Source organism: Hemiscyllium ocellatum, chromosome 19 (assembly GCF_020745735.1).
Source record: "Hemiscyllium ocellatum isolate sHemOce1 chromosome 19, sHemOce1.pat.X.cur, whole genome shotgun sequence".
NCBI classification, from domain to species: Eukaryota; Metazoa; Chordata; class Chondrichthyes; order Orectolobiformes; family Hemiscylliidae; genus Hemiscyllium; species Hemiscyllium ocellatum.
The window spans coordinates 61,561,516-61,588,796 of NC_083419.1; the positions used below are offsets into that span (position 1 = coordinate 61,561,516).

The 27,281-nt window shown below is 41.8% G+C and overlaps 1 protein-coding gene across 1 annotated transcript; it reads left to right on the plus strand.

Annotated features, from left to right (window-relative positions):
* The first annotated feature begins 210 nt into the window (after window positions 1-210).
* On the plus strand, window positions 211-27,034 carry LOC132824774 (vasopressin V2 receptor-like). Its single transcript, XM_060839497.1, has 2 exons — window positions 211-1,199; window positions 25,732-27,034. Exons 1-2 carry the CDS (start codon window positions 329-331, stop codon window positions 25,812-25,814), a joined length of 954 nt encoding a protein of 317 aa, XP_060695480.1. The 5' UTR covers window positions 211-328; the 3' UTR covers window positions 25,815-27,034.
* Window positions 27,035-27,281: the final 247 nt, after the last annotated feature.

Below are 27,281 nucleotides of genomic sequence, written 5' to 3' on the forward strand. Positions count from 1 at the left end.
GCTGTAAGTTGACAAACATATCTGAGAATGAAGAATATTTAACAACGTGAAATTGAGTTACACCGAACCAACGAGCTTGCGCTGAAAGCAATGCGGTCTTGCTGTTGGCCACGCCAGTTGCCAATGATTTAACTGTCTGCTTCTCACTGGCAATGATGTGGCTGCACCGTTCACAAGATGCTGGATCAGGAGACAGAGAGTAGGGCAGCAGCCGGCAGCAACAGGCATTGCAAGATTCCCCGTTCAGCTGCTCGCTGCACAGAACCTGAGAAGCAACCTGGCGCAGATTGTCAGCCCCTGCCGGCCGTGCTTTGATGCAGGACCGAATATGAGGGGCGAATATAATCAGAACAGCACCCAGCGGGAGTCCAGTCCAGCGAATGGAACTCTCCCCGTCGGGGACAAGCCAGTGGCGGCTAAAATAGCCGTGCTCAGCTTCGTCTTTGTCCTGGCCACTTTGGGCAATTGCATCTTCCTCTGCACTCTGTGGCGAAAGCATAGGAAGAGCAGCCGCACCCGCCTCTTCCTCTTCCACTTGTGCACCGCCGACTTGGTGGTCGCCTTCTTCCAGGTGCTGCCCCAGCTCCTGTGGGAGGTCACCGACCAGTTCAAGGCCCCCAACGTGGTTTGCAAAGCCGTCAAGTACCTGCAGATCGTCGGCATGTTTGCTTCTACCTACCTGTTGGTGGCCATGACCCTGGATCGCCACCAAGCTGTTTGCAAGCCCATGGCTGCCATCACCAAGGCCTCTTGGCAGAGGTACCTGACCGTGGCCCTGGCCTGGGGCTTCTCTTTGCTCTTCAGCCTCCCTCAGGTCTTCATCTTCTCCATTGAAGAGGTGCAGCCGCGGGTGTTCCAGTGCTGGGCGACCTTTGTCCAACCTTGGGGCCGGAAGTCCTACATCACCTGGACAGCTTTGGTCATCTTTGTGATCCCAGCAGTCATCCTGATCATATGCCAATTCAAAATATGTCGAACCATTTACCTAACCGGGCAAACAAACAGGCTCGAAAGGATCGTGTTGAAAGAAGCCAATGTGAAGGGGGCACAAGCGGGCACTGCCAAGCGGATACCCAGCTCCTTACTGAAAACACTGAAGATGACCTTTTTAGTAGTGATGTTGTACATTCTGTGTTGGGCGCCATTCTTCATTGTCCAGCTCTGGTCTGTTTGGGACCCAACTGGAGGACCTGTTGAGGGTGAGTGATATCCCATTTTCTCTCTCAAATGGAAGAACGCAAGGGGTTAGCTGAAATCTACATTGCAGGATGCCTCCATGTTCAACACAATTAGTTGCTCTCTGCTATGGGATAAAGAGTGGAATCTCATTTCAATTTCTCAGTCCCGTTTGCTATAAATTGAATGGAATTTATTGTCACCTGTACTGAGGCACAGTGAAAGCCTTTGTCTTGTGAGCAATAAAGAAGCAGGTGAGAGATGAACATGCAGGGCAAAAAGTCACACCTGGACTGACATTGATGCCTGATAACTAGCAAGGGCACTTAGTCTGACAGTAGATACTGACTGGCATCTGTGTTAAGTAACAAAGTCAGAGCGGCAGAAATGACTCATTAAGTGCCCACTTACAGCAGCTTTGCATTGGGGTGAAAATGAACACCACTTTGCCCTGCTGAAAGCAAGGTGGGATTTACACCAAATAGGTAAGGACAAATCCTGTGACTGACAATAGCTGCAGGAAGCTGCAGTCAGAGGACAGTTGCTGCACTTTAACCCCATTGCTATAAGGGTGACAGCAGAACTGAAAGGGTCTACTTGTTAAGAATGACTGAACAGGCTGGGGCTCGTTTAGCTAGATGTGAAAAGGTTGAATGGTGACATACGAACTACCATGAACATTATGAATGAGTTTGACAGTCTCAGAGATGTTTCATTTGTGGGTAAAACCTAGGAACCAGAAAAAAGGAGAGATTCCAGAGAATAGCTAGACATAGCGTAGGGGAGTCTTATGCCCTCCCATGTGCCAGGTTTGGTAGCAAACTGACATTGAATCAAGTTGGAGAGTTGAGAAACCTTCCTCTCTCCACCTCAACTAAGTTTGCCTGTGGACAGCCTTTCTACCTCATCACCAAATGAAACCCTTAAGTGGGCAATGACGGGTTAAAGCTGGGCTGTAGTTATGGCCAATGATACCTCTATAACAATCATCATGCAAGCATGTATACAATTAGTGTGTTCCATAAGAATGCAATACTGAGGGCTCTTATCATGGAGTGACAGTGGCACTATCTCAAAGCCAGGAGAACTGAGTTCAAATCCTACCTCCTCCAGAGGTGTGCCAAAACATCTCTGAACAGGTTGCTTAGAAAATACCTGGAGTGAAATACAGAAGCAATTGCAAGAGAGGGGAAGGGGAATCAGTTCAGTCACATTGTGCATTTAGTTAGCCAGCAATATTCAACTCACTGGCTTCAAAGTTGAGAATCCACTCTGAATTAGCAATTAAGACTGAGGCAATAACAACAGACATCTGTACTGTTTTGTCAAAAAGTTATGTTTTGTTGCATGTATTAAAATATCCCATGAAGAACACATGAGGTGCACTTAGCCAAATCTGACCAATTTAGTAACCAGTGTGAATCGAGTTTCTCAACAATTATATGGTGACATGTTATTCGTCAACATTGGCATTAATCAGAAAAGGTACATCTTTTGAATTAGGAGACATGCATCAAATATTCAACTGATCACCAAATAACCAAGTCAGTCAAAAGAGCAATGAGCACACCCACAGCCTGTCTTCAGAGTGATATGCGAATCTAGGATGTCAATATAAATACTGCTTAATCCAATGCTAAATATAAAAGTCAGAAGTTGTCAAGTCTTCCTTATGTGTAAATCTTTGCCAAGGCCCAATATCTTCATTTCCTGATGTAAATATGTGTGGGTTACAACTTGCCCATTAGTAAAATATTTCTTTAAACTTTAGGCAAAGCTTCAGAGATGTTGTGTAATTTGGTTTTCGGGGTCAAACTCAGCAGGAAGTGGAGCTTATGTAGTCCCAAGGAGCTAAGGGGCCAGTTGAAATTAGAGAAGACCAATTTGTGAAAATAATTCTCACAAATTGGGAAAGTAAAAGATACAGGGAGCAGCGGGAGGTTCTTCTTTTATATGGTAGGGATAGAATGAGTTGCTTGAATTAATGATTCAATTCATGAGTGAAGTTCTGTTGTTTCTAGCATCATATGGCAGTCAATTTAGGACTGCAAAGTTTAATAATGAAGGAAATGCCCAAATAACCTATCTTTGTTGGGGTCAGTTCAGGGTCACCAGGGGAACTCACACTTTGAGTAGTGTGCTGCAGTTTCTTTCAGTAATCCATGTGGAGAGGAAGAATGTTTTGAAAGGTACTTGATGGTCTAAGTTGCTTTTTTTTTCTTTTAGCTTCTGGAGTATTATAATCATTCCAAATAAAGTTCTATCAAACTTTACACCCATAAATAATAACATTTTACCCTTTCAATAATCAGTTGACGTCCAATACACCTATCTCTTCTTTTTCAGAACACAGATGTTAGAACATTAATGATTTGAAGGAGTGCAGACATCACGTAAATTAATGAGCAGTTCAATTAAAGAAATATTGTTTTTGAATCCGTAGTCTTCAAGCTTCTTTATTTTGATGTTGACACAACTATTCCTTATTGTAGCTTTCAACAAAATGGCAGCCTCCAAGGACAACAGTTGTCTGATTCAAGGTTCTAGGTCTACGCTGAAAGCTGCTTGAGTGCCCAGAATGTGAAGTCACATGATTGGCAAGTAAAGGACTTCAGCGAAGAGGGAATTATTATATAAAAAAATACATTTAATGAACACAAAGATGGCAGGATGGGTGATGTATCAGGGTTGCAGTATGTGGGAGCTTCTGAATGCCATGGTACACCTGTAATAAGTGTCTGCCGTTTGAGGATCTTCACTCAGTTGTTTGGTGGAGGCCAAGCTATAGACATTTTGATCAGGCAGGGGGAAGGTTAGCTGAATATTTGCTGAAGTGGTCACACCCCTTAGGGCAGTGTCATTCGATTTGGTCAAGGACAGGAGGGTGTTACTGTGAACCCAGCTGGGAATGGATTAAGTAAGTGAGAGTGGAGCAGACTCATCCCTTCCAATTGAGTAACAGGTTCTTGTAGTTTGTATGGACAAGAGAGTGAGCGGAATTGTGGATTATCAGACTGATCATGGCATTCTGGTACAGAGAGCCATTCAGTTGTGGGGGACTAAAAGGAATGTAGGGGAAACAAAGGATGGTATATAGAAGACAGACACTTCTTTATAGGGCAGAGCAGAATACAGAGACTGTGTTGCCTGCATTCCTGGGCTCTGGGTTCAGGCTATCTGTTCTGGAATGGAAAGGAACTTGCTGTGGAAGTGGAGCATTCAGTTCTCACGGTCCATGTCTATAACAATGACATAGCTAAGATTATAGAGAGGTTTTGCATGGGATGTATGAGGGGCTCAGTACTAAATTAGAAAGCAGAACCTCAAATGTGGTAATCTCTGGAATATTATCTGAGCCTTGTGCTATTTGGTATCTGATAAAAAAGATTTGAAAGATGAATGCAGGGTTCCAAGACTAGTGCTGTTTACAGTGGACTCTGATTCATGGTACAGTGGTACCATAATTAACGAAAGTTAGGACTGTACCACTAGGTTGGACATCATCTGAGCCATGGTGGAGTCCACATTCTAACAAGTTGAATAAGCATGGAAATAGAGAGGGATTCAAAGTAAATAAAGGGGAAAGTATCATTTAGGATAGGATTGAGCAAGTTAAAATGAAATAATGAGGCAATAGGGTCAAAGTGGCAATAAAGGTAATGATAATTGGAATATTGTAGGAAGTGACAATGATTGCAAATCTAATAGTGTACCAGCAGATAGGGCCAGATTTATAAAGACAGTAAAATGAAACTAGATTGAGTGTTCTGTATCTGAATGCCTGCAGTGTTTGCAATGAAATAGTTGAATTGGCAAGTCAAGTAAAAGTTCATATGAATGAATTGGTAGCCATTATAGAAGTGTGGTTGCAAGGAAACCAAGCTGGGACCTGAATATCCAAAGTTATGTGACATTCCAGAAAGACTGGAAGCTGGAAAATTCTTTTCTTTTTTTGTCTACATTTGTCAGAAATGTATGAAGTTACATTACCAACATATTTGTCTGTATTTAATCTTAGATCAAAATTCATTCACATACATTAATTTTCCTCAGCTTTTTCTTGAAAGGTGACATAATTGACTTTGGTATTATTTTCAGTTTTGGCATGGTTTTGTCTGTTTGGATGAATCCAAGCGAGACCTCACAGTATTGCTTCAAACAATATTTACTGACACTATTTGCATGATGTTCCTGCAAAAGAGCTCCCTGTCCCATGCTACCCTCATTCCAAGCTCCTAGCAGAGTCTCTCCCACATGATGCCAACATCAATATTATGTCATAGCAAACTCAGAGACTCATCTGCATTTTCCTTATGACCAATCTCTACATTTTCTTGAACCCTTCATTGATGATGCTAAATTCTCCTAGAAAGGTCCATGATACCCCTAGTAACTATGTTTGATTCACACAGTTAAAGATCATACAACACCAGATTGTAGTCCAACGGGTTTGTTTGGAGGCGCTGGTTTTCTGAACGCTGTTCCTTCATCAGGTAGTAGTGGAGCAGGAACACGAGACACAGAATTTATGGCAAAAGATTGCAGTGTCGTGTGGCTGAAATGATACATTGAACAAATTTAGATTGTTGTCAAGTTGTTCACCTTTTCAAAATGGTTGCAAGTTTCGGCTTTTGCTATAAATTCTGTGTCTTATGTTCCTGCTCCACAGCTACCTGATGAAGGAGCAACGCTCCGAAAGCTAGTGCTTCCAAATAAACCTGTTGGACTATAAACTGGTGGTGTGTGATTTTTAACTTTGTACGCCCCAGTCCAACATCGACATCTCCAAATCTTGCTTGGAATGTATGCAATATGGTTTTCAAGAGCATAACATTGAGGAACCTAGAGAATGGTTTCTTTTAGATCTAGTGTTGTGCAGTGAAACAGTTATAATTTTTAGTAAAAAAGCTTTTAAGAAAAAGTGACCTCCTCTAACCTAATAATAAGACCAATTGTGACTAGCGGGTAAGTGCTGCATTTTCCTTGTTTGTTTCTTTAGATTTAGTTGGTTTTTGTTGTTTTTTTTAAGGAAAGCTTACTTTTAGAGGGATGGCAGTGCAGAGAGGGCAATGTTCCTCTTGCAACATGTATGAGGTGAGGGAAGCCATTAGCGTCCCTGCTGAGTACACTTGCAAGAAGTGCACCCATCTCCAGCTCCTCCAAACCCGTGTTAGGGAACTGGAGCTGGAGTTGGATGAACTGCGGATCATTCGGGAGGCAGAGGAGGTCATAGATCGGAGCTTTAGGCAAGTAGTTACTCCAAAGGTTCAAGATAGATGGGTGACAGTGAGGGGGAGTGGGAGGAGGAAGCCAGTGCAGGGACCCCCTGCGGTCATTCCCCTCAAGAACAAGTATACCGTTTTGGATACTTGTGGGGGGGATGACTTACCAGGGGCAAGCAACGAGGTTCAGGCCTCTGGCACGGAGCCTGGCCCCGTTGCTCAGAAGGGTAGGGTGGAGAAAGGTAGAGCAATAGTTCTTGGGGACTCGATAGTGAGGGGTACAGACAGACGGTTTTGTGGGGGCGACAGGGACTCACGTTTGGTATGTTGCCTCCCAGGTGCAAGGGTACGTGATGTCGCTGATCGTGTTTTCCGGGTCCTTAAGGGGGAGGGGGAGCAGCCCCAGATCGTGGTCCACGTTGGCACCAACGATATAGGTAGGAAGAAGGGTGAGGATGTCAGACAGGCTTTCAGGGAGCTAGGTTGGAAGCTCAGAGTTAGAACAAACAGAGTTGTAGTCTCTGGTTTGTTACCCGTGCCACGTGATAGAGAGTCGAGGAATAGGGAGAGAGAGCAGTTAAATGCGTGGCTACAGGGATGGTGCAGGAGGGAGGGATTCCGGTTTCTGGACAACTGGGGTTCTTTCTGGGGAAGGTGGGACCTCTATAAAAAGGATGGGCTACACCTGAACCTGAGGGGCACCAGTATCCTTGGGGGGAGGTTTGCTAGTGCTCTTTGGGAGGGTTTAAACTAACTCCGCGGGGGCATGGGAACCAGGACTGTAGCTTTAGGGTACAGGACCTTGAGTGTAGGGAGGTCAGGAATAATGCAGCGATCTCTAAGGAGGGTGCCTGTAACCAGAAAGGTGGATTGAAGTGTGTATACTTCAATGCCAGAAGTATAAGGAATAAGGTAGGTGAGCTTGCAGCGTGGGTTGGTACCTGGGACTTCGATGTTGTGGCCATTACAGAGACGTGGGTAGAACAGGGACAAGAATGGCTGTTGCACGTTCCAGGGTTCAAATGTTTTAGCAGGATCAGACATGGGGGTAAAAAAGGGGGAGGCGTGGCATTACTTGTCAAAGACAGTATCACAGCAGTGGAATGGACGATGGAAGAGGACTTGCCATCTGAGGTAGTTTGGGCTGAGGTTAGAAATAGGAAAGGTGAGGTCACCCTGTTAGGTGTTTTCTACAGGCCTCCTAATAGTCCTAGAGAAGTAGAGGATAATATTGCGAGGATGATTCAGGAAAAGAGTGAAGGTAGCAGGGTGGTTGTTATGGGGGACTTTAACTTCCCAGATATTGACTGGGAGAGCTATAGCTCGAGTTCATTAGATGGGTTGGTGTTTGTACAATGTGTGCAGGAGGGTTTCCTGACACAATATGTCGACAGGCCAACAAGAGGGGAGGCTATATTGGATTTGGTTCTAGGTAATGAACCAGGCCAGGTGTTAGACTTGGAGGTAGGTGAGCACTTCGGGGACAGTGACCACAACTCGGTGACTTTTACTTTAGTGATGGAGAGGGATAATCGTGCGTCGCAGGGCAAGAGCTATAGCTGGGGGCAGGGAAATTATGATGCAGTGAGGCATGACTTAGGATGTGTGGATTGGAAAAACAGGCTTCAAGAGAAGAACACTAATGAGATGTGGGGATTGTTCAAGGAGCAGCTACTGCGTGTCCTCGATAGGTATGTACCAGTCAGGCATGGTGTAAAGGGCCTTGTGAGGCAGCCGTGGTTTAGTAAGGAATTGGAGTCCCTTGTGAAAGGGAAGAAGGCGGCATATGTAAAGATGAGGCGTGAAGGTTCAGTAGGGGCGATTGAGAGTTATAAGGTAGCCAGGAAGGAGCTAAAGAGGGAGCTAAGAGAAGCGAGAAGGGGACATGAAAAGTCTTTAGCTGGTAGGATTAGGGAAAACCCAAAGGCTTTCTATAGGTATGTCAAGAATAAAAGGATGACTAGGGTAGGTATCGGTCCAGTCAAGGATAGTAGTGGGAAGTTGTGTGTGGAGGCGGAGGAGATTGGAGAGACATTAAATCAGTACTTTTCATCAGTATTCACTCAGGAACAGGACACTGTTGCTGATGTGAATATGGAATCACAAATAATTAGAATGGATGCCCTGGAAATATGCAAGGAAGAGGTTTTGGGAATATTGGAAAGGATGAATATAGATAAGTCTCCTGGGCCTGATGGCATTTACCCCAGGATCCTATGGGAAGCTAGGGAGGAGATAGCAGAGCCATTGACCTGGATTTTTATGTCGTCATTGTCAACGGGAATAGTACCAGAGGACTGGAGGATAGCGAATGTGGTCCCATTGTTCAAGAAAGGGAGTAGGGATAGCCCTAGTAACTATAGGCCAGTGAGTCTGACTTCAGTGGTGGGCAAAGTCTTAGAGAGAATGGTAAGGGATAAGATTTATGAACATCTGGGTAGGAATAACGTGATCAGGGATAGCCAGCATGGTTTTGTGAAGGGCAGGTCGTGCCTCACAAACCTTATTGAGTTCTTTGAGAAGGTGACTAAGGAGGTGGATGAGGGTAAAGCAGTAGATGTTGTGTATATGGATTTTAGTAAGGCGTTCGATAAGGTTCCCCATGGTAGGCTAATGCTAAAACTTCGGAGGTATGGCATTGAGGATACATTAGAGGTTTGGATTAGGAATTGGCTGGCTGGAAGGAGACAGAGGGTAGTAGTTGATGGATTATGTTCATCTTGGAGCGCAGTTACTAGCGGTGTACCACAAGGATCTGTTTTGGGACCATTGCTTTTTGTTATCTTTATAAATGATCTAGAGGAAGGACTTGAAAGCTGGGTAAGCAAGTTTGCGGATGACACAAAAGTCGGTGGAGTTGTGGATAGTGAGGAAGGAAGTGGTAGGTTACAGCGGGATATAGATAAGTTGCAGAGCTGGGCGGAAATGTGGCAAATGGAATTCAATGTAGCTAAGTGCGAAGTCGTTCACTTTGGTAGGAATAACAAGATGATGGATTACTGGGCTAATGGTAGGCTACTTGGTAGTGTGGATGAGCAGAGGGATCTTGGTGTCCATGTACACAGATCTCTGAAAGTTGCCACCCAGGTAAATAGTGCTGTGAGGAAGGCATATGGTGTATTGGGCTTTATTGGCAGAGGAATTGAGTTCCGGAGTCCTGAGGTCATGTTGCAGTTGTATAAGACTCTGGTGAGGCCTCATCTGGAGTATTGTGTGCAGTTTTGGTCGCCATACTATAGGAAGGATGTGGAAGCTTTAGAACGAGTGCAGAGGAGGTTTACCAGGATGTTGCCTGGAATGGTAGGAAAATCTTATGAGGAAAGGCTGAGGCACTTGGGGCTGTTCTCATTGGAGAAGAGAAGGTTTAGGGGAGATCTGATAGAAGTGTATAAGATGATTAGGGGTTTAGATAGGGTAGATACTAAGAACCTTTTACCGCTAATGGAGTCAGGTGTTACTAGGGGACATAGCTTTAAATTAAGGGGTGGTAGGTATAGGACAGATGTTAGGGGTAGATTCTTCACACAGCGGGTTGTGAGTTCATGGAATGCCCTGCCCGTATCAGTGGTGAACTCTCCTTCTTTATGGTCATTTAAGCGGGCATTGGATAGGCATTTGGAAGTTATTGGGCTAGTATAGGTTAGGTAGGATTCGGTCGGCGCAACATCGAGGGCCGAAGGGCCTGTACTGCGCTGTATCCTTCTATGTTCTATGTTCTATTATAATAGAATTTTACATTAAGTTTTAAAATGATGTAGTTCACTCAGAAACGCATGTTTTATATCTAAACAAAGGAAACAATGAAAGCAGGGGAAGCTAATTGATTGTTGCAGACTGGAAAACTACATTAAGGGATATAATGGTATACAGGCAATGAGTAAGGTTTCAAGAAGTAATGATTTTGTTTTAAACTATGTATATTCCTTGAATGCACAAAAAGGACAGCAAGAAAACTGTTCTAATCCTGGCTAACAAAAGAAATCAAGAAGTGCATTAGAACAAAGGAAAAAGTTTATAAGGTTGCCAGGAAATGTAAGCCTGAGAATTGGGAACATTTTACAATTTACAAATAAAGAACAAGGAAATGATTAAGAAATGGATATTATAATATAATGATTAAACTAGCAAGAAATATTTTTAAAAAAGTAAAAGATCAGGAAACAAGAACATGGGTACATGATAAATGGGGTCAGCAGAATTTATAACAGGGTATGAGAAAATGGCAGAGAAATTAAACAAAGACTTCATAAATAAAAATACTAAAAAAAGTCTGAGAAAACTTTTGAGAATCTAAAGGTGAGTGTAAATAAGGCAATGCAAGTTATTAATGTTCATTTAAAAAACACTATAGACATTGAAATTCATGGGGTTTAGAGCAAAAAAATTCCTTTGATGTGATAATCCGTGTGTCAGAGATGTCAGATGCAGTAGTAGCTCTAAGGACTCTGGAGTGGTTCTTGCACTTTGGAAGATAATAAATGTAAGCCTAATATTTAAAAGAGGTAGAAAGAAAACACAAAACCACATCAGTTATAGGGAAAAGGCCAGAATCTGGGATAAAAGATGTAATAACAGAACACTTGGAAAATAATGACAGGTTTGAAGAGTCTCTACAAATTTACAGAAAAGGAAATTATGTTTAACAGTCATTTTGGAGTTTTTTGAGGATTTAACTATTAGAATAGATAAGGGAGAACAAGTTGATGTGGTATATTTAAATTTTCAGAAGCTTTGACAAGATTTCACATGGAAAGTGAATAAATAAAATTAGAGCACATGGTTTGGGGTGTTGGATAAACTAGCATAGATTGAGAATAGGTAAATGGAGTCAAAGAGCAGGAATGAATGAGTCATTTGCAGCTTAGCAGGATCTGACTAGTGCAATATCATAAGAGTCCTGCTTTAGCCCCAGATATTCACAATCTCCACCAATAACTTGGATGTGGAGATTGTAATGTTTCCAAATCTGCAATTTGCCATAAAATTAGGTAACCTGTGAGTGAAGATGATGCAGGAATGTTTCTAAGGGATTTGGAGAAGCAAAATATGTAGGCTAAAATTTGGCAGATGAAATACAATGATGTGTAAGAAATTGAGATTATCTACATTGGTAAGAAGAACAGAAATACTGAATATTGTTTGGATGGTCAGATGCTGGGAGGTGTTAAAGTTCAAAAGGGCTTTTGCGCATTTGCTCACGAGTCCTGAATGTTAACATGCAGGTAAAGCCAACAATTAAGAAGGCAAATTGCAATTAGGTCTGTCATTCCAAGAGGATTTGTGTGACAGAGTAAAGGTGTCTTACTAAAATCGTGAAGGGCCTTGCTGAGACCACATTTGGAGTACAGTTTTGGTTTCCGTACCTATGGAAAGATATACTGCCATAGAAGGAGTGCAATAAATGTTCACAAAGTTAATTCCTGTGAAGGGGATATTCTCTAACGGGAAACGATTTAAAAGACTGAGCGCACTTTGTCTAGAATTCAGGAGAAGGAAACTAATCTCATTCAAAGTTACAATATCTCTCCAAGTTAGATGGAGGACGTTTCACCGTCTTACAAGGAGTCATACTCAGCATAAGGGATAGGCCATTTAGGACTGAGATAAAGAGGAATTTCTTCAAATGGTGTTGAATCTTTGAAGTTTTGAACATTGTAGAGGCATTTTGTACATTCAAGACTGAGATCGATAGATTTCTACACATTAAAAATATAAAGGTATATAGAGATACTCGTGACAGTGGGGTTAGGAAGATGGTGTTAGCATTGAAGTAGAAGGCTATCTGTAATCTTATTGAGTGGCAGAGTGAGCTTTTTCTTGGTCTTATTTCTTTTGTTCCTAAGTTCTTATGTTTATATTTTATAGCGTATCTTTTGTTACTGCACAACAATGGGAAAATCATAGTAAGTTAGCAAATACAGATGGTACACAATTAGTGTAAATCTAATTACTAATGAGAATCCCTTTTGGATGCCTTCATTTTAACTACAGAAATGCAAGTCTTTCCCTTCTAAGTGGCTGATGGCAATCTTGCAAGAAGAACCACTCTACAACTTGTCGCTGACATTTTGTATATATTTATATCAAAATTAAAAGTAAACACTTTTCTGAATCCAGCCTTCATCAGTTAGTTATAACTTACTCCTAAAATATCCTTGTTCATCCTCCCTTGCGTGAACACGAGTATAGTCATTTCCTTGGGTTAATTTCACATTCTATATATAACTGACACTATGAGCAACATTATTTACAAAAATAGTAGGTTTCAGAATTGTAAAAAAAAAGAATCTGCTGTGATAATAAAGAGAAAATGAAGCTTTTGTTTACTCCATGTGTTCATGTTCCGACAATTCATATCAAAAACTAGTGCTATACCTAGGCCCCATTCTGCTCACTATTCTCCGTCAGACCAAACGCTGAACAACAGCATATGCACAAACTCTGTGGGCTAATGTTCATGGCTGAGCCATTCTGTTTAGGAAAGGAATGCACATGCCTGCAGTGGAAGAACTAACCAATGTGGATAGAGTGAGAATGTAAACAAAATATTAATTCCAACACAAGTGTCACTAATATAATTCCTTGTACACCCAGTGAAATAATCTCACAAGGAAAGTTTCAGTATCAAATCAGAATGATTTGAAGGTAATGTGTGCTCTACCCCAATGGGCATTGAAATCTGGTTTGAATTAATGTTCAACTTGGAGTCAAGTCGGTAACCTGTCTGGGTGACATGGTATGACAAAAGATGAATGTCAACTATTTTTTTTCATTCATTCACATATCTGGGGGAATCACTGGCTAGGCCCGCATTTATTGCCCATCCCCGGAGGCCAGTTAAGATTAACATTGCTGTGGGTCTAGAGTCAGGTCAGGATGACAGTTTCCTTCCCAAAAGGACGTTTCTGAACAAGATGGGTTTTTCACAGCAATTGACAATGGTTTCATGGTTGACATGAAGTTCTAAATTTTTATTAATTTCAGTTTCCACTATCTGCCATGGCAGGATTTGAACCTGCATTTGCAGAACATTACCTAGGCCCTCTGGATTAATAGTCTAGTGACAATATCACTGTGCCATCACCTCTCCAGAGATATTTGCTTTGCCTAATGACCCCAGTAAAATAACAAAGAGTCAGATAGCGATCTCAGCAGAAGATTGTAGAAGGTTGGCCATATTTCAGTCCATTTCAAAAATCCCATAATGCAATTTCAGATCTTAATTTTCAATCTTTAATGGAGAGACTAAAATTTTTAAAATAGCTTATTGGAAATCTATGCACTCATTGCAGTAACTTCTATTAACATATCACATGTAATGTTCCAAGCGAAATTGTAAAATGTATCTCAGCCAAAGGAGAGATAAGACTAAGTAACTAAAGGCTTGGTTGAGCTAGTGAGATACAAGGAGGAGAACATGGTATTATGATATCCGCTGATACTACTACTGGATATGACATATCCAGAGAATGAAACTGGCTTGATAGATGTTTTATTTCGTTAGTTAACTTGGTGATTAGACACAGACATATTTACACAAGGCTATAGATCTTCTTTAACAACAGTGGTACATTTATTACACAAAAGAAAAAATAAATAAAAACTAAGCTATCAAATATGGAACACAGTTTGCAAGATCTAAAACACAAACAAAAGTCTGAATCTTTTCTCCACACTGTTACAAAGACTCAAATGTCTCACAGCGCCAGAGACCTGGGTTCAATTCCCACCTCAGCCAACTGTCTGTGTGGAGTTTGCACATTCTCCCCGTGTCTGCGTGGGTTTCCTCCAGGTGCTCTGGTTTCCTCGCACAGTCCAAAAGTGTGCAGGTTAGGTGAATTGGCCATGATAAATTTCCTGTAGTGTTAGGTGAAGGGGTAAATGTAGGGGAATGGGTCTGGGTGGGTTGCTCTTCAGAGGGTCAGTGTGGAAGGGCCTGTTTCCACACTGTAAGTAATCTAATCTAATCTAATCAAAATAAATTGGCACCTGTATTTCAATTCTTGACTGACTCCAAGCAGTTTCTTTACCATGGACTGTGAGACAATTCAAAGAGTCCTTTCCAAATTATTGATGCAAATTTAGCCCACATGAAACAGACTAGATTTTTCAGTTTAGATCTGGAGATTTGTAACCAACTCTCCAGATATGGAAATTTGACAGACTAAATCCTTCTGCTGAGGTGACTTGTCCTTGCATTGCTTTGAACTTCTTTTGGGAGAAAAGCTAAACTTGCTTCTATATGGCACTGGGATGGGAACCTCTATAGAGAGACAGAAGAGAGGAAAACAAGGGCCAAAACAAAAGACAGAATGCGAAATAAGAAAAATGATAGAACCAGAATTGAGAGGCAAGAACCAGTCAAGGCCACAGTGTAAAATAATGGAAATGGGATTGAGAATGTTACAAAGGCAAGCCTTAAGGCTCTGTGTTTTCATGCACAGAGTATTCATGAGAAAGTGGATGATTTATTATGCAAATAGATATAAATGGGTATGATATGGGTGGGATTATAGAGATGTGGCTGCAGGGTAACCAAGGATGGGAGTTGAATATCATGGGTATTCAAATTTTATGAAGGACAGACAAAAAGAAAAAGAAGTTGGGGTAGTATTCTGCTTAAAGAGGAAATGAATGCAATAGTGAGGAAGGAGATTAACTCCAGTGAAGTGGAATCTACATGTATCAAGTTTAGAAACACCAAGGGGCAGAATATGATAATGGGGATTTTACATAGCTCCCCAAACTGTGGTGATAATGTTGGGGAAGGAATTAAACAGGAAATTAAAAACACAAATAATAAAATTACAGCTGACTTTAATCTACATATACGTCGGACTAATCAAATCAGTAACAATACCATTGAGGAGGAATTCCTCGAGTATACATGGAATGCTTTTCTGGATCAATAGATTGAGGAACCAACTAGAGAACAGGCCATCCTAGACTGAGTATTGTGTAATGAGAAAGGAATAATTGGTAATCTAGCAGTGCAAGGCCTTTTGGGGAAGAGTGACCATAATATGTAATTCTTTATTAAGATGGAGAGTGATGCAGTTGATTCTGAGACTTGAGTCCTTAACTGAAATAAGGAAACTACAATGAGGCACAATATGATAAACTGGGGGATGTTACTTTAAAAATGATGGTGGAGAAGTATGTTAATTAGTCTTCACTAACCTTTTTTTCTCATCATACACCCACAGAAGCTTTGATATTCAGCTTGTAATGCTTTAAATATTTAAAGAGCTCATTGAGGAACTGCAACAATTGTTCATTCCTGTCTGGCACAAAACTAAAATCGGAAAAGATGGCTACCAAGGGAAATTAAGAATAGCATTAGATACAAGGAAGGGGCAAACAATTGGCCAAAAAAACCCAGCAGACCTGAGGATTGGGAGCAGTTTAGAGTCTAACAAAAAAGAGGTCAAAGGGATTGATAAAGAGGGCGGGAAATAGAGTGTGAGAATAAGGTTGGGGGGAACATACAAGCTGAACATCAAAGCTTCTGTAATTATATGGAGAGAAGAAAAGATTAATGAAGACTAATGTAGATCTTTTACGGTCAGAAACAGGGCAAGTTTGAATGAGGTACAATGAGACAGCAGAACTAGTAAACACATATATTTTGCTTCTGTCTTTACAAAGAAAAACCACAAGTAATGTTCCAAAAATGTTGGCCAGGACAGGATCTAGTGAGAGGGAGGGACTGAGGGAAATCAGAAATGGGAGGGAAGAAATTGGTAACAAGTAGGTTAGACTAGGGAAACCCAGTGGATGTGGTCTATCTAGACTTTCAAAAGGCCTTTGATAAGGTGCCACATGGGAGGCTGCTGAGCAAGGTGAGGGCCCATGGTGTTTGAGGTGAGCTGCTGGGATGGATTGAGGATTGGCTGTCTGACAGAAGGCAGAGAGTTGAGATAAAAGGTTCTTTTTCAGAATGGCAGCCGGTGACGAGCGGTGTCCTGCAGGGTTCAGTGTTGGGGCCACAGCTATTCGCATTATATATAAATGATTTGGATGAGGGGACTGGGGGCATTATAGCGAAGTTTGCAGATGATACGAAGTTAGGTGGACAGGCAGGTAGTACTGAGGAAGTGGAGAGGCTACAGAAGGATCTAGACAGTTTGGGAGAGTGGTCCAGGAAATGGATGATGGAATTTAACGTGAGCAAGTGCAAGGTCTTGCACTTTGGCAAAAAGAATAAAAGCATAGACTACTTTCTAAACGGTGAGAAAATTAGTAAAGCCAAAGTACAAAGGGATCTGGGAGTGCTAGTCAAGGATTCTCTAAAGGTAAACATGCAGGTTGAGTCCGTGATTAAGAAAGCAAATGCAATGTTGTCTCTTATCTCAAGAGGGTTGGAATATAAAAGCAGAGATGTGCTACTGAGACTTTATAAAGCTCTGGTTAGGCCCAATTTGGAGTGCTGTGTCCAGTTTTGGTCCCCACACCTCAGGAAGGACATACTGGCACTGGAACGTGTCTAGCGGAGATTCACACGGATGATCCCTGGAATGGTAGGTCTAACATATGAGGAACAGCTGAGGATCCTGGGATTGTATTCATTGGAGTTTAGAAGATTAAGGGGAGACTTAATAGAGACGTACAAAATAATACATGGCTTGGAAAGGGAGGACGCTAGGAAATTGTTTCCATTGGGCGAGGAGACTAGGACCCATGGACACAGCCTTAGAATTAGAGGGGGTAAATTCAGAACAGAAATGCGGAGACATTTCTTCAGCCAGAGGATGGTGGGCCTGTGGAATTCATTGCCATGGAGTGCAGTGGAGGCCGGGACGCTAAATGTCTTCAAGGCAGAGATTGATAGATTCTTGATGTCTCGAGGAATTAAGGGCTACGGGGAGAATGCGGGTAAGTGGAGTTGAAATGCCCATCAGCCATGATTGAATGGTGGAGTGGACTCGATGGGCCGAATGGCCTTACTTCCACTCCTATGTCTTATGGTCTTATGGAAATGATGTTGGGAAATTGATGGAATTAAAGGTCGATAAATCCCCAGGGCCCAATAATCTACAGCCCTGAGTACTTAAGGAAATGGCTGTAGGTACATATTTCCAGATCTGAGAGAGTATGGAACAGTTCTTAAAGATTGGAGGGTTGTTAATGTATCTCTACTATTTGATAAAAAGGGGTTAACAGGGAATTATAGATTGGTTCCCCTGACATCAGTATTGGGGAAAATGCTAGAGGCCATTGTAAAAGATTTAATAGCAGAGTACTTGGAAAACAGTGACAGGTTTGGGCAGAATCCGCATGGATTTACGAAAGGGAAATCATGCTTGACAAATCTATTGGAATGTTTTGAGGAAATAACTATGCAGTTGATAGTGGGAATCAGTGGATGTAGTTAACTCTGGATTTTCAGAAGGCTTTCATTGAGGTCCCACATAAGAAATTAACATGTGAAATGAAAACACATCAGACTGAAGGTAGAACTGACGTGGATAGAGAACTGCCTGGCAGAGGGGAAACAAAAAGGAGAAAAAAACAAGTATTTTTCCAAGGGGCAGGTAGTGGAATACCACAGGGATCAGTGCTTTGGAGCCCAGTTATTCACAATATATATATTAATTATTTATATAAAGAAACAAAATGTAATATCTCCAGGTTTGCAGATAACGCAAAGCTGGATGGGAAGGTGAGCTGTGAGGGGGATGCAGAGATGCTTCAGTGTGACTCAAACATGCTGAGTGACTGGGCAAAAAGCATGGCAGATGAAGCATGTGGATAAGTGTGAAGTTATCCACTTTGCTCACAAAAACAAGTAGGCAGATTATTATTTGAATGGTGATAGTTTGGAAGAGGCGGAGGTGCAGTGAGACCCAGGTGTCCTTGTACACCAATCGCTGAAAGTAAGCAGGCAGGTACGGAAGGCAGTGAAGAAAGCTCTCCGTATGTTGGTTTTCACAGTAAGAGGATTCTGAGTAGGGATGTCTTGCTGCAGTTGTACAGGGCCTTGCTAACACCACACTTGGAGTATGGTATGCAGTTTTGGTTTCCTTACCTGAGGAAGGATGGTCTGGCTATGGAGGCAGTGCAACATAAGTTTAGCCTGCTGGTTGCTGGGATGACTCAACTAACAATGGATTCCCGTTGTTGGCCTCAAACAGTCCCCATTAACAGCTATTCACTTTCCTTGGCAGATTGTTATCCAAGTGTTTGTCTGTCTATCTGTTCTTCTCTCTCTTTGGGCTCTATCCCCACCTATCATTTACTCCTTTCCCCCTTCCCTCCCCCACCCTAACTTCTGCAAATAAACCGACATTTTCCAAACTACCATCAGTTCTGAGGAAGGGTCACCTTGACCCAAAACGTTTTCTCTCCATAGATGCTGCCAGAGCTGCTGAGCTTTTCCAGTAATTTCTTTTTGTGTTCCTGGCATGGATTGACTGGTGTATAAAGAGAGAATGGATTGATTAGGGCTTTATTCACTGGAGCTTGGAAGAATGAGGATGGGATCTCATAAAAGACCTATAAATGTCTGACAGGGCTAGATAAGATAAACACAGGACGTTCCTGATGACTGAGGAGTCCAGAACTGGGGGTCATACGTTAAGGACACTGGGTAGACCATTTAGGACTGAGATGAAGAGAAATTTCTTCACCCACAGAGTGGTGAGCCTGTGTAGTTCTCAGCCACAGACAGCTGTTGAGGTGAAAACATTGAATGTTTGCAAGATGGAGTTAGGGCTAAAGGGATCAAAGGGTATGTGGAGATAATCGGATTAGGGGATGGAGTCAATGATCAACCATGGTCACATTGAATAGTGAAGCAAACTTGGAAACCACAATAGCCTATTCCTACATCTATTTACTATCTACATCTATTTAACTGACTTCTAAACTGAATTAAAAACCTTGCATGTTCCTAGATTCACCTGAACTGAATACAAGACTAAGGGCCTTACATGTTACCCTACCTGTCATCAACCCAACAGCATAAGTATTCGATTAGATTCCCTACAGTGTGGAAACAGGCCCTTCGGCCCAACAAGTCCACACCGACCCGCCGAAGCGCAACCCACCCATACCCCTACATATACCCCTTACCTAACACTACGGGCAATTTAGCACGGCCAATTCACCTGACCCGCACATCTTTGGACTGTGGGAGGAAACCGGAGCACCCGGAGGAAACCCACGCAGACACGGGGAGAATGTGCAAACTCCACACAGTCAGTCGCCTGAGGCGGGAATTGAACCCAGGTCCCTGGCGCTGTGAGGCAGCAGTGCTAACCACTGTGCCACCGTGCCGCCCCAAAGTATCTTTCTAGTCACACCGCAGGCATCTACAATCACCTGGTTTATGACAAATTCTGATTTAGTCGCTGTTCCGGAGGGATTGTCTGACTTTTGCTTTCGGAAGAAAACCCTTCACGGAGGTAACCAACACCTGTCTGTATTCTAAAATGCAAATTCAAAAGTGAAATTATACACCATTCATCACAATTAATAGACCAGGTAAGTTAGAAAGAGATATTTCCAGAATATCTGGACACATTCATTGAAAGCACAGCCATAAAATAGAGATGTGCAAGAGCCTTAAATTTTAAACAAAGAGTGTGGGTGAAAGTATTTGATGTTGCTGGAAACGTTGAGAAATAGGAAGATAGGGCATGGAAGTCATGGACACCGATGTAAACTTTAATCTCCTGGTTCCATATTGCAACATAGAAGTGCAATAGACATGATGAACAGACTGAGACATGGCTTTAACACTGGAATAAAGCATTTTCCTAACCTATTCCAAAGTTCCACTCAGCATTAAGGGGCAGCACGGTGGCACAGTGGTTAGCACTGCTGCCTCACAGTGCCAGAGATCCGGGTTCAATTCCTGACTCTGATGACTGACTGTGTGGAGTTTGTATATTCTCCCCGTGTCTGCATGGGTTTCCTCCGGGTACTCTGGTTTCCTCCCACAGTCCAAAGATGTGCGGGTCAGGTGAATTGGCCATGCTAAATTGCCCGTAGTGTTAGGTTAGGGGTATGGGTGGGTTGCGCTTCGGCGGGTCAGTGTGGACTTGTTGGGCCGAAGGGCCTGTTTCCACACTGTAATGTATCTAATCTCACACTACCCAAAACCTGGCTGCCTTCAAAAACCTCCTGGTCCATCAGTGCTGCTGAAGTCTTTGGCTCGTTATTTCAGTGCTGTCTCCTCTGAGATATGCAAGTCAGATATTTAGGAAAACCTGGGTTTTTGTCAGCTCCAGATTTTGGAACAATGGAAAGCTTATCTCAGCCCCAAAATAGTGTTATTCAAAAGCGATCAAGAGGAAGACTAAAAGTCATCACAGAAACATGGGAGGCCTTACAAATAAGTAGTTACTTACAACAATGAAACTTCAGCTTCATTTTTTTTTAGAGTCAGCCAGTGAAGAGATTATTTTCTCTAATTATGTAGATTATTGCTGAAATCAAGTTAAACTATCAAATTCAAATCTTAAACGCCAGCAAAGATAGAAAGGCAACTGATTGGGAAATTATGCATGCAGCATACTTTAAATAGCTCTTTTGTGATTCCTGGAATCTAAATGAGACACAGCATGGCTTAGGCTGATTACAAATAATGATAAAATTAGAGAATTCTACCTCAACTAAATAATTACGTTGAAAATATGGCTGTGATTCAAACTGGTTATTACTATGGAGGGTTGATTAACCAGGCATTCAGTCTTAGTAATGTTATAAAAAAAATCTCCACTTTGGAAATTTCCTCCTCATCTGGAGTGGACTGTTCTTCTATTGCAGCTGGAACACATTGCAGCTGTAATTCCTCTCAACTCTGGGCTGAGATGTTATCCTGAGAAAAGCCACAACCCTTTGGGCAGCAATAAATAATCATCTCGCCAACAGTTCATGAATGAACAAAAAAAAAGTTAACTTTACAGGGACACCCTGATTCAAGTTTAAAACACTGTTGCCCATTTCTTAGTTTTATTTAACCTAAACTGAAAGGGATTCCTCTTGTTCCGAGACGGATCAAGAAGAGGATGACTCACTGGGATATTTTTAACAAAATCAATGGCAATTTTAGAGCTTTTTATATTTTGTTTTACAACTGATAATTGTATTATCCCTTAAGACCTGTTCAATGTATGTCGGACAGTGTGTGTTGAGCTGTCTTGGATAACTAGCTAGACATATAGCATGCTCAGAGGATACCTATGGTCCAGTGGTAGTGTCCCTGTCTCTGAGCAAGGAGACCTGGGTTGAAACCCCACCTGTGCCAGAGGTGGCTGATAACATCTCTGAAGAAGTTGATTCAAAAATATCTATTGCATGCTCAAGAATTGATCAGGACCCTTCTGTTTTCTTATGCCATCCTTCTGGTCTTAGAGTAGCAGCAGACCCCAGTACAGTGTTGAAAGGGTGCTGTACTGTCAGAGATGCTGTCTTCTGGATAAACCTGTCCTCTGATATGAAAGTAAAGGATTCCAAGGCATTACTCAAAGAACAGCAAAGAAATTCTCCAGGCTAAACTGAGTAAAAATATAAGCTGTACCAAAATAAATCACCTACAGAATTGGCAGTCTGAGTGTGAACGAATAGGATCATTCATGGCTACTTAACTTCAGAAAATGTGCCTGACAGAAGCAAGTATTTCTGTCTGATTGTTAGCTGTGTATTGATTTTTATTGAAGATACTGAGGGAGAAACTCTATCAGTGAGGCCAGGCCAAAAAATCAAGATGCATTTGAGTGGAATTTGTTCCACACCGACGCTCAAAGGACATCCCACCCAGAACTACACTCCCCATCCCCAACCCCATCCCTGTATTTTCCATGGCTAATCCACATAGCCTGCACAACCCTGGACAATGTGGGCAATTTAGCTTGGCCAATCCATCTAATCTGCACATGTTTGGACTGTGGGAGGAAACTGGAGCACCCAGAGGAAACCCACACAGGCACGGGGAGAGCAAATTCCACACAGACAGTAACCCAAGGGTGGAATCAAGCCTTGAAGCTGTGAATGGCGCTATATGAATTCAAGTTCTTTCTAAATGATTAAAATTGGACCTTGTTTTAAGCAGTTACTGTTTCATAACTTAGTGTGACAATGGAAAAAAATCATAATATCAGTACTTCATATTTTATGTGATTGTTAATCATCGCCAGGCTTTGCTGTGGTAGAAAATAATGTTTTATACCTTCTCACAATTGTATAAGTATTATTCTAACATAATGGTTTCATGTTTTGGAATTTAACCTTGCGCCATTTACTGTGGTTCAACATCAATAACTCTGACGAGTTGTGCTGACAAGTTCAGTAGGCCAATGTGTGAATTTATCGAGATAAATATAGCAGATTCCTTATGTTGATTAGAGAATCTTTGTGCTGTTCTTCAATTATATCAAAGGTCGCCAAGAGACCCTTTATTAGTTGATGAAATTATATTTTGTCCAACTGAAACATAGGTTATAAACCTTATAAACAAATACATTTCACTCTTGATAAACAGATGAACATTATTCTCTACAAATAGAATAGTTAAGAATTTATAGCAAATACCCCAATCCTCTTGAAATGACAGATCTGCACTTTCAATGTTGAATTATAATTTGAATCATGGTCATTCATGCCTTAACGAATCAAATAACCATCAATCAGCGAGATCCAGCTTGCTTTTTCTGCTGATTTAAAACTCTCCGCCTGAAACATTTATTCCAAAGAGTCATGTATAAACTTTACTTTGAAGCTCGTGAAGAACTGTTGGATATGATTATTGACCTGCTCCTTCTACAGATCCATTTCACGTCTTTGTCCAGACACAACCATCAATCACAGATCCAGCATGTCAGCTCTCCCAAGATACTTGTCTCAGCTATTTTATAATTATTGCACCCGTTGAGAATACTGCTCAACAACATAACTGCAGTGACATGACAACAGATGCTCAACAAACATTAACGTATTGAAGACCGTTTAGATGAACAGGCACCGGATCCCTGACATGTTCACAAATCTAGCTCACATACAGTGGTGCATATTCCTGTATTTTGCAGAAATAGCTTTATGAAGCCATTACAACACATTGCATGTATTGACATCAGCAGTGAAGAAGCTAGTAGATCTTGTAACATAAATCAGGAATACTTTCCCTTTTACCTAAGAAGTTCTGTCCCTTTCTTGTATCCACATAGGGTATCTTACCTAATAAACATTCTTTAAAGGCACCAAATGAACTCACTAATTGGAGTAACAACGAGCACATCTAACAAACTGTGTGCCTAATCAAAAGTTGCCAAATATGTTGGAACAATCTCAGCAGATCTGACAGCATCTGTAGAGAGAAAGCAGAGTTTCTGCTTTTGTTTCAGATTTTGATTAATCACGGTTCTTTGTTTTATCACATTGGAACAAATTCTACTCAAATGCATCTTGATTTTTTGGCCTGGCCTCACTGATAGAGTTTCTCCCTCAGTATCTTCAATAAAAATCAATACATAGCTAAAAGTCAGACAGAAATACTTGCTTCTGTCAGACACACTTTCTGAAGTTAAGTAGCCATGAATGATCCTATTCGTTCACACTCAGACTGCCAATTCTGTAGGTGATTTGTTTATGTACAGCTTATATTTTTACTCAGTTTAGCCTGGAGAATATCAAACTTGAAACCTTGATATCTTTCTTCACCACTAACATCCAGCAGAATCTGTAAAGACTTTGCAGCCACTTGCTATGGCTTTGTTGGAAGGAACTCTGAGATCACAACCTTCATGTGGGTTTGCTCGCTGAGTTGGAAGGTTCATTTCTAGACGTACATCTTCAGAGGCCTCCGGGCGAAATACTATTGATGAATCCTTCTTTCTATTTATATTTTTGGGTTTCTTTAGGTTGGTGATGTCATTTCCTGTGGTGATATCATTTCCTGTTCTTTTTCTAAGTGGGGGGAGTGGTAGATGGGGGTCTAACTCGATGTGTTAGCTGATAGAGTATCAACTCTGGAAATGAACTTTCCAGCTCAGCGAGCAAACCTCAACCTGAGCAACAAATCTTCTCAAAACTCGCTATCACAATCTACAACCCAACAGTTCCATGACCACCAAGTCACATATCATCCAGCATTATACGAATATTGCTCATTCCTCATTGTTAATGGATCAAAATCTTAGCACTAGCACTGCACTTTGGGCACAGTTTCATCACAGTTGGACTGGGGTGGACAAAGTTAAAAATCACATAGCATCAGGGTCTAACAGATTTATTTGGAAGCACTAGCTTTCAGAGCGCTGCCACCTGAGGGAGGAACAGCACTCCGAAAGCTAGTGCTTCCAAATAAACCTGTTGGACTATAACCGGGGGTTGTGTAATTTTTAACATAGTTTAAGTAGGTTTTATTTCATTCATTCACAGGATCAGGGCCTTGCTGGCCAGGCCAGTATTTATTGCCCATCCCTTTATTGTCCAGACAGTAGTAAAGAGTCAACACAAGGCTGTGGGTCTGGAGTCACATGTAGGCCAGACCAGGTAGGGATGGCAGTTTCCTTCCCTAAAGGACCTTAGTGAACCAGGTGGGTTTTTCCAACAATTGACAATGGTTTTATTGTCATCATTTGACTTTTAATTCTGAATATTTTTATTGAATTCAAATTCTACTCCTGTCATGGCTGAATCCGAACCCGGGTCCTCAGAACATTACTTGGCTCTCTGGATTAACAGTCAGTAATAATACCACTAGGCTATTGCCTCCCCATTGTTCATTGTTCCTTCTCAGGGCAACTAGGGATGAGCATTAAAAATTTATGTTATTACCCAATATAAAATTGAACTTAAAATAACTGAATTCATAACCCTGACAAGTCAGAATAATCCCTTTCTAGTTTTCAAACTTACAAACTCCCAAGAACAAGTGAACAATTTATCTGACCATGCCTTAATCCTATAATCACACTAAGACAACTTCAGCATCAAGGATGTTGCTCCCATATGTAAAAGCATAGTTGCTGTGGTCACATAGAGCTGATCACTTATGAGAGAGAGAGAGGAATGTGGGTGATTTAACCCAAGGGTCACCACTCCTCAGGTGAGGGGAGTGGTTGAGAAGGAGAGTCCTTCATTGTAATCTCAGCTAGTGCTGAAATTGAACCCACACTGGCATCACTCTGCATCACAAACCAGCCATCCAGCCAACTGAGCTGACCAAACCCAAAATGCGTCACCAACACAATAGCTTCATAATATAGATAAACCTAAAATTTTGGGATACAACTGAAAAGTAATTATTTCAGAGCAAGATTGAAACAAAACCTTTAACTTACACATTCATTGTTCGATTGATAATAACATCTCTTTCTCTGTTTTCAAGGTACACCATTTATCATCATAATGCTCCTTGCAAGCCTCAACAGTTGCACAAACCCATGGATCTACATGGCCTTCTATCGGTAGGTTTGGTGAGACTTTACTGCACCCCATTCTGAAAACCTGTATCTGTGAGAAACATCAGAGACTAAGGCCTACCTTGTATGATCAGCAATGAAGGAATGGAACTTGCAATTCAGTCCGAGTACACTTGCTTATGTGACTGTCACTCAGCACCTGCGATCGATTTGTGTAGACAGCTGAAACAGTGTTGCACCCTCAACTGGAAATCTGGAACTAAGTGAAGAACACAAGCAACTGTGTGTCGTCTTAATCATCAGACTGAGGAATCTTACTGAGAGACTCAACCTACAAAATTCAGTCCTGTATTACCATTGGTATCAGTGTTACGGTAACCCAGCATTCCAACACTGGTCAGCAACATGCTTCTGTTCGAGTTGGGTTTAATATTGCTCAGGATGTCTTACTGAGTTGGCATCACAGCTGCTACTTCGGACCTTTCAGATTCTGTGAATGCTGTCTCTTATATTCATAGCCAAACATATGTTCAGCTGGGGTTGGAGTTTAACATTGACCAGAAAAAAAAACAAATGACTGAACTAGCCACATAAATGCTACAAAAGTAGGTTAGAGACTGGGAATTCTGTAGCAAGTAACTCACTTTCTGATGTCTCAAAGCCTGTTCACCATCTATAAGGCACAAGGCATGCTTTCTACTTGTCTGGATGCAGCCCCAACAACATTCTCAAGAGATTTTGCATTATCCAGGGGAAAGCTTCCTGATTGATTGCTCCCCCCCCCCCCCATCCCAGCCATCCACCAACTTCAACGTTCACTCCCTTTAGCAGAAATCCACAGTAGCAGAAGAGATACCATCTACAAGAGGCACGCGGCAACTCACCAATCTTCAGCCTCTTCCAAACCTGTGGTCTCAATCTTGACCAGAAATGACAGAATGGCAAACAAATGAGGACATCACCACCCCTTAGCTTCCTTCCAAGCCCCACACCATCCTGACTTAGAAATATATCACTGTTGCTTCATTGGGTCAACTTCTACAAACTCCCCTCCCCCCCCATAACACCACAGCAATGGTTCAAAATATAGCTCGCCACCACCTTCTCATGGGCAATTAGGAAAGGGCAACAGGTATCTCCTTAGTGTCGCCTACATTCCCCGAACAAGTGGAAACTGAGCAGACAGTAGAGTTTACATGCTGTCTTTACCATCTCAACATATCGCAAATCCTGTAGTCATTAATAAGTCCAGTTGGCTGTGATTGGTTTGTGGAGCTGAAAAATGTGTTGCTGGAAAAGCGCAGCAGGCCAGGCAGCATCCAAGGAGCAGGGGAATCAACGTTTCGGGCATAAACCCTTCTTCAGAAATGGCTGAAGAAGGGCTTATGCCTGAAACGTCGACTCTCCTGCTCCTTGGATGCTGCCTGGCCTGCTGCGCTTTTCCAGCAACACATTTTTCAGCTCTGATCTCCAGCATCTGCAGTCCTCACTTTCTCCTAGTTGGTTTGTGGAATCT